Below are 12,821 nucleotides of genomic sequence, written 5' to 3'. Positions count from 1 at the left end.
AACGAATTTATAATTTCAAAATTATTTTTATTTTTCAACATAATCTCCCGTAAGACTAATACATTTATTCCAGCAATGTTAAAGTGCTATTATCCTGTCTCTGTAGTGGTTCTCAGTAAGATCTGCAAAATACCCCTCTACAGCTGCAATCGCCTCTTGATTCAAAGAAAAATGCTGACCAGTGAGGAAGAGTTTTAGTTTTGGGAAGAGATAGAAGTCAGAGGGAGCCAATTCTGGAGAATAGGGAGGATGTTCCAACAATTTATAGTGCAGATCCCTTAATTTTCCCATTGCCAAAACACCTTTGTGGGCAGGTGCATTGTCCTGATGAAAGATGATTTTTTCTTCTGTAAACTGGGTCTTTTCTCATGAATTTTTTCATCTAGTTTGGTTACAAGATTGGAATAATATTCCCCAGTTATTGTTTTGCCCTTTTCAAGATAATTAATAAACAAAATGCCTGTAGCATCCCAAAACACCGACGCCATGACCTTTCCTGCTGATGGAACCGACTTTGTCCTCTTTGGTGCTGAATAACTGGCTTCTGTCCTGTTTTGACTGCTCTTTGGATTATAGTGTGTAACGGTGAATTAGTCTCATCTATAGTAATAAATTGATGTGCAAAATCAGTTTTATTCTTGTTAAAATGCTCCAAACACTGTTCAGAGATTTTCATGCAGGGTGCATTTTTGAAATTTTGAAATGTCTATAGTCTCAACAATTTCACTTTGATTCGCCAGTCATCCAATATAATATTGTGCACTTGATGAATGATTTCTGATCAATGATGATCCACGTGATCCTTCACATGGATCATCTTCAAGGCTAGTATGGCCAAGTTTAAACTCAGCAGCCCATTTCTTAATTGTTGAAAACAAAGGCGAAGAGTGCCTATAAACTTTTATGAACTTCAAATGAATTTCTTTTGGTGTTAAATTCTTTTAAAAAGAATTTTATAACTGCACGATACTAAATTTAATGCATTTCAAGGGATACAGACAACACCTTTGCTTCAGACAGCTGTATAAAATAAGCTACTTGGTAGAATGACTTGCAATTTCACATGAATGCTTATGACAGATGTACCAACTTTGAAAAAAAAATCGTGCCGATAGGGTTGCCATCTATGATCAAGGCCGAGAATTTTTCAGACCACCCACATAAAGTTTGGTGAATTTGTAATCTCTGTAGTGTTAATACTCATACAAGTGAGGAGTATATTTTAAATTGTAAAAGATAAGTTTCCGAGTGTGGTTGTGTAATGTTTATGTGTCAGGAAAGACTGGAAGTGTAAGAAGAGAAATATGATCTAGTCAGGAGATCTGAATATTATCAATGTAAAGAAAAATGAAGCTTCTTATGAGAAATGAGATAATATCAGGCATTTTTATGGAACATTTTGAAGCACAAGGTTTGTGAAGCTTAAGGATTTGAAGGTTAGAGAATATTAATGTATAGGAGGAAGCAGAGGCCAATCAAGTAGGTATCCATCATAGGTATCAGATCTGGCAGCCATCAGGAGACCTGAGCATAATAAAGGCAAACATTAAAGACTACAAAAGCTGGAAAAGTGTGAAAATGCTTTAAGATAAAAAAAAATTATTTGACACTAGATGGGTGAAGCAGATGCCATACTGGTATTAAAAATTGGTTATAACCATATAAAAGAGGCCTTATCTGACATCTATGCTTCAAATATGGAAAAATAAATAACTGTAGTGGAAACTACATCTTTGTTGAAGAAAAAAATGAACAAATATGAAACGGCACTGATGACAGTAATTTTGAGTACTATTTTATAGAGTGAATGCTACCAGCACACTGCACAATCAAGTGTACACTCAATTTGTTATAGTGAAGCCTTAGTTCTCTGTGTAGCGTATACATATTTAAAAACTTTTTTAGGGCCCTGCAAATTTTACTACGAGGGGTCCCCAGCCAGCTTAATCTGGCTATGTGAGGAAGAACATGGATTTAATCATAGAGCCCTGAGAGATATCATTCATCATGCCACACAGTGAACAATCGAAGAGAAAACTCGTGATCCCATTATAGCGAATGAAAGCCAGACTGTAAGATGATAGGCTGGTAAGTAAACTTCTGTGCTAGGCCTGATCACATTCTCTGGAGACATCAAACACAACCACATGAGCTTTTCCAAACCTTTCCATGGCATATTCAAAAGCTGAGTAGTGATGTCTAAGAGATCTGCTATGAATCGCTAATTAATTAATTAGTGGGTCTTTGGGTAGTGAAGCAATTGGCTGATGACTTTCTCTATTGTTTTTGAGAAAAACTGTTATTTACCAGATCATGGTTTGATGGTTGACTTTTGTGTTGCTTTTTTTTTGTGAGGGAGGAAATAATTGAAAATTATTGCCATAATTGTTGGTTAGAAAAAAATTTCATTTAATTATTTAGCAATATAATTTAAACACCCAAAATTCAGTTACTTTCAAAAGTTTAATTCTTGTAGATAGACTTATACATTGGTGATACATAACTGCCAGATTTTAGGGAAAGGCAGTGTATACTATATATCAATTAAAAAATTTTAATTAATACTTCCTATATTTTGGTAATGTTATATTACCATCTTCAAGAAACATAAAAATAATAATATGTGCACACTAACACTAAACACTCCCAAATCAGAACACTCCATAACCTTCAGAAGGTTACTTCTTGGAATGTGGAAATGACTAACAAACTAAAATCTTTTAATCCTTTCTTTTAGGCTTGCACGGTGATCCGAATGCATTTTTGGAAATTATGGAGACAACTACCGTGTTTGAATAAAAACTTTAGTTTACTATTACTAAAATTTTACAATTCGACGTTTCGCCCTTTATGTCAAGGTCATCTTCTGGAGCGTACAAATATACACAGGAAACAAGCTATACTACAATCATACTGGTTTGTTAAAGACACTGACTAACTGCTACCACAATTGTTGGCCTGACCTCTGGTGGAAAAAAAAATTATACATCAACGCTAAAGTCCTATTATTTGTGTTGTCTACTATATACATATATTAACATTATATTAACATCATTCCAGCCAGTTGGAGTGGAATGGTTTCTAATAATAGCAGATTGGCTAGAGTCCTGACTTGTGTTGAATCTTTCAAATTAGGTTGGCTGAATGTGTGCCATCCAGATCCTTGGAATTTTCATACCATCTTTATTGTTGATATTTGGGTAGTTTATCAGGATTTCGCAGGATTTTTTAAATTTTCTTTCGTACCATGTTTTTGTGCGGTGTAAGGAGCAGGTGCTTTTCCAGTTGATTTGGTGTAAGGTGTTGAGTGCGTGGTCTGAGAGGCCTGCTTCACCATAATGGTTATATTTAACGAGTCTAATGTGTTCTTTTTTGCGTATAGGGATTGTCCGTCCTGTTTCACCAATGTACGGTAAGTTACAGGTGCAGCGGATGCAATAGACTCCAGGATGTGCTAATGGGAGGAGAGGGTCCTTAGAGGAGCTGAATATGGTTTTAAGTTTAGTGGGTGGTTTAAAGGTGGCATTAAGGTTATAATGTTGTAGGATTCTGTTGATTTTTTCTGATAACCCTTTAATGTATGGGATGGCTATGGTTTTACTGTAGTCTAGATTCGTTTTTGTTGTGGTTTTATAGAGTATTTTATTGACAGTATTTTTGTTATAGCCATTGTTTATGAATGTGTCACTAATGATTTTTAGTTCTTGTTTCAGGGCCTGCTGGTTAGAGCAAATAGTTGTGGCTCTGTTTTTAAGGGTGTTTATGACTCCATATTTTTGTGCTGGGTGGTGATATGAATTCGCATGTATGTATTGGCCTGTGTGTGTCGGTTTTCGGTAGACCGTGTAGGATAGATTGCCTGAAGGAAGACGTGTAACTAGTGTGTCTAGTACTATTACTAAAAAAATTTTTAGTAATAGTAAACTAAAGTTTTTATTCAAACACGGTAGTTGTCTCCATAATTTCCAAAAATGCATTCGGATCACCGTGCAAGCCTAAAAGAAAGGATTCAGATCATCCATGGAAATGATACCCACAATCGCTGCAATCGCTATGGTAAGCTAAAGATTCGTATTTCTCTCCTGATCAATCGGCTGGCCTTTTTAAAGAGATGCAGAGACAATAACCTCATTCCGATCTACATCAGGCTAAAAAAGAAATTTACGTCTGCTAAGGCACTTCGTATCTATGACCGCACAGAAAAAGCAATGCTTAGAGAACAGATCCAAACAGCCCGCCGAAACCTAGCTACAACACAAAATCTAGTTTCTGAATTACAATTAGAGCTATCGAACTATGTTAACCAAGACATTCTACAAACACTTGAAAGAATTACTGACAATTCGGCCAAGCATACCCTGGAAAAGAACAAAGAAAAACTCAAGAAAAAATTCCACAGGTTGAAACAACGGCAAAATATGGCGGCCAATCAGAGGACTTCCTCCCCGAGAAACAACAATGAACAACAAACAAGGGAGACAAGAAGAGACCAACCACCGACAAGCAAGAACCATGTGATCAACTTATCAAGCCACACCCTGAACAACGGCGAACTCACACTGCTGAATAAAGGACTGAACTACGCAATAGCGCCTAAAAAGGTAAACAAATTAGATTTTATCTACCACATTGAAAGAGGCATCAGATCCCTACCTAACAACATAGCAGACAAAATACGACTAGAAACCAGTAATGCCCTAAACACCAAGAAAACCATACAGAACAACCTGACTAAAACAGAATTAGCAGCAATTAAATCGTTAAAAGCCAAACAAAACATAATAATAACGAAAGCTGATAAAGGCAGTGCCACTGTTGTCCTTGACAGGTCAACATACATACTGCAAATGAACCAACTAGTAGCCGATAACAACACATATAAAATGGTAAACTATAACCCAACAAAGAGGATAAAGGACAAAACAGAAAAACTATTAAAGTCCGTCACTTCTTGGCCACCAGACACAGTTAAAAAACTCAAACCCCACTACGCCCCCCCCCCCAGAATATATGGGGTTCCGAAAATACACAAACAAAATGTGCCCCTTCGACCAATGGTGGAAGGAATAGACAGTCCCAATTACCAGCTAGCCAAGAAATTAGCGGCAACACTCAAGGAGTTGGTAGGTCATTCCCCCTCCTACGTAAAAAACACACAACACTTTATAAACATAATCAAAAACATAACACTCGACAAAGACGACTTATTAGTCAGTTTTGACGTTTCTGCCCTTTTCACTAATGTCCCCATCAATGACACAATTCTCCTACTACAGAACAAATTTCCGCCCGACATTACGGCCCTCTTTGCCCACGTACTAAAGTACGGTTACTTCGTGTGGCAAAACAAATTCTACCTACAAAAGGAAGGTACGGCCATGGGCTCACCATTATCCCCCCCCAATTGCGAACTTCTACATGGAAACCTTTGAGCAAAGGGCTCTTGATTCCGCCACGCTTCGACGGACAATCTGGCTCAGATACGTTGACGACGTGTTCGCGATCTGGCCGCACGGTCGACAAACGCTAAACACATTCCTCAGCCACCTAAACAAACAACACGAACGCATACAATTTACCATCGAAATCGAAAACCAAAATTCGCTCCCGTTCCTAGACACACTAGTTACACGTCTTCCTTCAGGCAATCTATCCTACACGGTCTACCGAAAACCGACACACACAGGCCAATACATACATGCGAATTCATATCACCACCCAGCACAAAAATATGGAGTCATAAACACCCTTAAAAACAGAGCCACAACTATTTGCTCTAACCAGCAGGCCCTGAAACAAGAACTAAAAATCATTAGTGACACATTCATAAACAATGGCTATAACAAAAATACTGTCAATAAAATACTCTATAAAACCACAACAAAAACGAATCTAGACTACAGTAAAACCATAGCCATCCCATACATTAAAGGGTTATCAGAAAAAATCAACAGAATCCTACAACATTATAACCTTAATGCCACCTTTAAACCACCCACTAAACTTAAAACCATATTCAGCTCCTCTAAGGACCCTCTCCTCCCATTAGCATATCCTGGAGTCTATTGCATCCGCTGCACCTGTAACTTACCGTACATTGGTGAAACAGGACGGACAATCCCTATACGCAAAAAAGAACACATTAGACTCGTTAAATATAACCATTATGGTGAAGCAGGCCTCTCAGACCACGCACTCAACACCTTACACCAAATCAACTGGAAAAGCACCTGCTCCTTACACCGCACAAAAACATGGTACGAAAGAAAATTTAAAGAATCCTGCGAAATCCTGATAAACTACCCAAATATCAACAATAAAGATGGTATGAAAATTCCAAGGATCTGGATGGCACACATTCAGCCAACCTAATTTGAAAGATTCAACACAAGTCAGGACTCTAGCCAATCTGCTATTATTAGAAACCATTCCACTCCAACTGGCTGGAATGATGTTAATATAATGTTAATATATGTATATAGTAGACAACACAAATAATAGGACTTTAGCGTTGATGTATAATTTTTTTTTCCACCAGAGGTCAGGCCAACAATTGTGGTAGCGGTTAGTCAGTGTCTTTAACGAACCAGTATGATTGTAGTATAGCTTGTTTCCTGTGTATATTTGTACGCTCCAGAAGATGACCTTGACATAAAAGTCGAAACGTCGAATTGTAAAATTTTAGTAATAGTAAACTAAAGTTTTTATTCAAACACGGTAGTTGTCTCCATAATTTCCAAAAATGCATAAAATCTTTTAACTCTAATATATGGACTCCAAAAATCTATAAACAGAATGTACCATTACATTTTCAAAATTTTAAATGAGGTTGCTTAAGGGTCAAAGTCAAATATATACAGAATGTACCATTGAGGTTGTATGTACAGTATGAGGTACAGTATGTACCTCATACTGTACATACTGTACTGTATTGAGGTACAGTATGTACCTCATTGGTACAGAATGTACCAATGAGGTTGCTTAAGGGTCAAAGCCAAATAAGTCCCATTGTGGATGGCATTGATTCCTCCACATACAAATTAGCCAAACATTTAGCCAAAGTGCTCACACAATATACTGGCAACACACCTTCACACATAAAAAATTCAGCCCACTTTAAAGCCAGTATAGAAAACCTCTCACTCCAGCACACTGACATATAATCATAAATAGTCAGTTTGATATCTCCTTATTCACCAATGTCCCACTCAAAGATACTTTGGACTTGTCCAAGCCAAATTTCCTCCCGATATCTCAGCCCTATTTCAGTTCACCATGAACTCAGGCTATTTTGTTTGGCAAGGAAAATTCTATAAACAAATAGAGGGGACAGCCATGGGTTCTCCACCTCTGTCCAACTTCTTTATGGAGACCTTTGAAGAAAAAGCCTTAAACTTGGCTCCACTTAAACCTACTGTTTGGCTATGCTATGTAGATGATGTGTTTGCTATTTGGTCACATGGCTTGGACACACGCCACAACTTCTTATCACACTTAAACAATCACCACCCCAGGATCCAGTTTACCTTAGAAAAAGAAAACAATAACAATCTCCCTTTCCTAGACACTCTGATTACACTCCAGCCTGATGGATCTCTGGCTTTCTCTGTTTACAGAAAACCTACACATATAGGTAGATACATTCACCAGCAATCACACCCCCTTCCTCCCAACAATATGGGATTATAAAAACTTTATATAATGGGGAAAATTAATCAGTTCAGATAACAATGCCCTTAATACTGAACTTAATCTTATTCTTAACACCTTTGTAGCCAATAGTTAAAACCCCAAAAAATATTAAAACCAATTAACCACAATTCCTCCTCCCCTCCATAACTGGAACTACTGTAAATCTATCACCATTCCTTACATTAGGGGTTTTCTGAAAAGCTAACAAAAATCCTAAAAAAATATGACTTGACAACTTGTTACAAACCATATAAAAAATTGGCATCTCTTATCCACCCCCCCAAGGACCAGCCACTTCCCATAGACCTACCTGGAGTTTACCAGGTCCCTTGTAGATGCAAGTCTTACTATGGCCAAACAGGCAGGACAGTTAATATCAGGATGTCTGAACATAAGGTTTATATCTGGTTCCACCAATACATCCACTCAGGACTTGCTGACCATGCTTTGAACACCTGCCTCAAAATATGCTGGAAGAAAGCCACTTGACTACACCACAGCAAGTATAAATATGAGAGATTATTCCTAGAATCAGCCTCAGCTCTAAAAAAACTCCCCAAACCTCAACAAATTTGGATGCATGAGACTGCCTGAAATATGGGAAGCTTGCATTCTTAGAACATCAGCCCAACAGGCAAGATTACCCAATTTAGGCCCACTAGGTGGCACCTTTTAGGACTCTAGGACCGACTTTAGTTGTTTTCTTCAGCCATATTTGTTTAGTGTTAGTGCTTGCATGCACATATCATTATTTTTATGTTCCCTGAAGATGGTAATGTAACATTACTGAAATATAGGAAGTATTAATTAGTTTTTTAATTGATATATAGTATACGTTGTCTTTCCCTAAAATCTGACAGTTTCAAAATTTTAAATGAGGTTGCTTAAGGGTCAAAGCCAAATAAGGTTAAATCACAAACACACATTGATAGTACAACATGATAAGATTTCATGCCGGCTGGGATGTTGCTCAGTTGAACAAGGCCCCTGCTGTTTTCATCAAGGAATCAGGGTAAACAGTAAAAAGTCAGCGACTGGAACAAACTCTGATACAACATCTAGAATGACAAATAAACCCAGTGTCAGAAGAACCAAAGATAGGAACCATCAATATAAGTATTAATGGAAAGGAAATCAAACTTGCAGAAGAACTGGAAAATACCATGTGGACATAATTAGTATTACTGAGATTACAGAAGACAAAAACAAGTGAAATCTTACTAGGATGTTATATTTGGACAATAATAAACAAAGAAAGGAAGGTGTAGTAATAGCATTCAAAACTTCTGTGGTCCCACAGAAGTTTCCTCCACTTCTTCCTAAGGAAGAAGTGGAGGAATATTTTCAGTCTTTAGAGCAAACAGTCGACAAAGCAAATGGAAAAAGTGGCCCTTGTTGGAGATCTCAACAGCAGAGGAGTAGGAAATGAATCCCACTAGGTATATAAGAACATTTGGAGAAAAGAGCAAAGGTAATAACGGTTAAGTGTCTACTAGATTTCTGTTCAGGATACAGACTAGTCATCAAAAACTTCATCTTCCAACATAAAGATGTACACAAGCTCACAAGAGAAGTTGCAAGAATAAGAAAAAAGCCTCATTGACTATGTCATTATTGATAGTGAAATCTTCATACTGATTGAAGATATAAGAGCATATGGAGAATTTGAAATGGGAAGTGACCATCATTTAGTGCTAAGTAGAATAAAAATAAATATCACACTGAAAAGAACAGTAATTAAGAAAGTTTTAAAAAGAATTAAGGTTGCGCATCTTTTGCAGGTAAACTGTAGACTTAACTGTACAAATATTATTGAAGATAAAATGAAACAGTTGAAAACAAGAACCAAACCTTAGTCTCAGTAGCAAACTCTGAAGAGATCCTCTTGTTTCATTAATCTGATTATCACATCATATGGGCTTCAATAACAGGTTAGTGAATTGGATTTGAGATCAGCTGTGATAGATACCAGAGTTTTGTAGAAGGAAGCAGAAAGTCATGGAGTTCTGCAGAGCTTGGTGCTGAGACCTATTGTTCAACCTTTATAGTAGTAACATTGTTGGTGGATTGCAGAGGAATATTAAGCTGTTTGCAAGATGATGTAAAGCTGGGAAGGGTTATTAGTGATAGTGCTAATGTTATGACCATTCAGGATGATTTGAATAAGCTGGCATAAGTGAATGAATGGGAATGTCATTTTAATACAGTGAAATGTAAGGTAATGAAACTTGGGGTTTGTCAATAGAAAGTCATATAATCTATTAGTGGAATTATACTAACTAGAAGAAATGGATGAAGCAAGGGATCTTGTAGATGATTGATAGAAATTTGATATTCAGGTGGCATATTGCGAAGGAGGTGAAGGTAACCCACAGAATTTTTGCAGTGCAAAGGATGTTGATCAGCAGAGATAAAATGGTGGTGATTTCATTATATAAAGCCTTGATCAGAGCACATCTGGATTATTGTGCCTAGATCTAGTCACCAGAATTTGAAGAATATAGAATTGGATAACAAAAATGACGATGGACACTCGCAGAGTTTGACAGATTGAAGAGATGATATGATTGAGACATTTAAACCATTGAGAGATAGTTATGGAATGGCTATTAGGAAGATCTTTCATATGGTAGAACAAGGAGGAAAGATAAGGGTAACTATCCCTGGAGGTGGTCGGAGAGGCTTTTTTTTTTTGCATGGAGAGTGGTAGGACCATGGAATGCATTGTCTAATACAGTTCTGAAAGCATGAACAGTAAATGAGTTTAAGGAGTGGTATGATAGACTTCGTGTTGTCTAAGATGGGCCTCAGGGCCATAAAGTCATGTGACTCCATGGAAGTCTGGAATAATAACATACACTCAGTGCATCTGATACTGGATTATAGAAATGTCCAGTTGTATAGTCCAGTGTGTATATCAAATAGTGGTTGAAGGTGTTAGAGAAGCTGTTTAGAGACATAATACAAACCTAGATTGATGAGAATGGAAATATTTTGAGAGAGTGAGAGAGAAGCATCGGTTTGTTAAGGGGAGGGGATCATGCTGTGGATCACCCTATAAAATGTAGCCAAGTGTGGTAACTTGGCTACATTTTATAGGGTGACTAGTGTATTGGACAGATCAGAAGCTTATACAGCAAATTATCTGGATTTTGCTAAAGCATTTGATTGAGTACTACATGACTACTATTGAAATTGAATAGAATTTAGATGGTTAGTCCTTTAGTAGCTTGGTTACAGGGATAGATGACCAATAGGAGCCAGCAAGTTGTGTATGGAGGGTCAGTATCTTAAGAAGGAAGGTGACAAGTGGGATATCACAGGGGTCCTGTTCTGGGACCTCTGTTATCTAGCTTATGTATATCAGTGATATAATTCATGGTGCAAAAGGAGATATTCAGTTGTTTGCCAATGATTCTAAATTAGAAAGAGCAATATCAGGAAATTCTGACATGTTATTACAATAGAGTTTGAATAGGTTGGTGCTTTGGCCTGATGTCATTTCAGTATTGCTGAGTGTAAAGTTATGCAGTTTGGTCAGAGAAGATGGAATGACATTTACCATATTGGAGGAACTTTGTTTCAGGAGGTGGAGAGATCTGGAGATCTTGGTGGACAGAGAACTGTAGTTCAGTGGGCATATTGTGAAAGTTTTAAGGATTACCCAGAAAAATGCAAAGAACACCGACGTGTACAGATAAGGAGGTGATAGTTCCACTGTTTAAGGCACTAATTAGGCCTTATTTGGATTTCTGAGCACAGATCTAGTCACTTGGCTATATTGGACAAGGAAACATTGGAAAGAGTGTTGAAATGAATAACTAAGACTGTCTCAGGACTCTGGGATATTGAATATGAGGATAGATTGAGGGAATGCAGTCTTCAGAGCTTGGCAGATAGGAGGAGTGGTGATATGATTAAGATGTTTGAGTTGGTGAGAGGAGCTTATCAAATAGATACAAGGAGATTATTGCATAGGATAATGGGCGCGAGAACGAGAGGTCATCCCTGGAAATTGTACAAAAAGCTATGCAAGTAAGAAAGTGAAAAGGAAATTTTTTGCTTGACAGGTGGTTATTGAGTTGCCAGAGTTGAGTGTTCCAGCATGAATGCATCCAAGGAGGTATGATATTTTTAACTTTCCAATACAAATGTCATAGCATTGGATATCCTCATCCCATAGTAAAAATGAGAAGAATACCAGTGAATGAGGTTGGTAAGGAAAATATGCATGTTTTCTCCTATTTTTCATACTTAATTTTATTTCTTTCTCTTTCTTTGATTTCCCTTATAAAATTTAACTGTTTTGTCAAGCAAGATATATGAAGTAGACAAATCAGAGCACAGATGAATTAACAATACTTAAAAAAAAAAAAAAAAAAAATCTGTACATCATCAAAATATGTAATTGAATAGCTTTGTTTTCTCAGGTGTGTGAAAGTGTGTGTGTGGGGGGGGGGGGGATATATATCTGCATAAATTCATTGCTAAAATTTTGCTGAATAAAAATAACAGGGGTATGCTAATGATGAACTGTTTTATGCTACATAACAGACTTTTCTCTTTCTTCTTCCATCTCTTTTAATATCTTATAAATTATAATTAACAATAATTGCATGTTTGACTTTGCTACAATTTTTAGCAAGCAATTTGTGCTTTTTTTTTTTTTTAAGGCATTTTCCTAATTATTATTATAAGAAGACTTTTACCATTCCTTCTTCAAAAGCTACAGTTGATATACTGATGATTGATACAGTTTTGCTGTGTGGCAACACTGATCCTGAGGAACATGATGGTCAGCCACTGAAATACTTGCGTAATCCCTCTGTAGCCCAGAAACAACTATCCTGGATTGAACAGAACTTAAAATCATCTAAGTATGTTGATAATTATTTTGTGTAAATTGAAATAGGGTGTTAAATTTGTTCCTGTGTTAAAATACACATTATCCATATTATGAATACCATACTGTTATATCCTGGTTCTTATGTTCCATTATTATATCTTGGCTTATATTCCTAATTTTATTTTACTTAATTTTAATACTTGTATTCATATATATATATATATATATATAACCTTGTTTTCTGACTTCCCCTTTTTAGTAATTTCTTTAACTATCAGTGAGT

The 12,821-nt window shown here is 36.8% G+C and overlaps 1 protein-coding gene across 1 annotated transcript in view; it reads left to right on the top strand.

Moving 5' to 3' along the window:
* Window positions 1-12,821, top strand: part of LOC150093046 (tartrate-resistant acid phosphatase type 5-like) — a 112,272-nt gene that overhangs the window by 62,542 nt on the left and 36,909 nt on the right. Inside the window, exon 4 of the mRNA XM_090413516.1 lies at window positions 12,366-12,569. Within this exon, the coding sequence (XP_090269642.1) occupies window positions 12,366-12,569 (204 nt within the window). The remainder of the gene's footprint in view (window positions 1-12,365; window positions 12,570-12,821) is intronic.

Source organism: Typopeltis vanoorti, chromosome 24 (assembly GCF_054136105.1).
Source record: "Typopeltis vanoorti isolate ZY-2024b chromosome 24, IOZ_Tvanoo_1.0, whole genome shotgun sequence".
In the NCBI taxonomy this organism is placed as follows: domain Eukaryota; kingdom Metazoa; phylum Arthropoda; class Arachnida; order Uropygi; family Thelyphonidae; genus Typopeltis; species Typopeltis vanoorti.
This window is presented reverse-complemented; position numbering and strand designations above follow the sequence as displayed.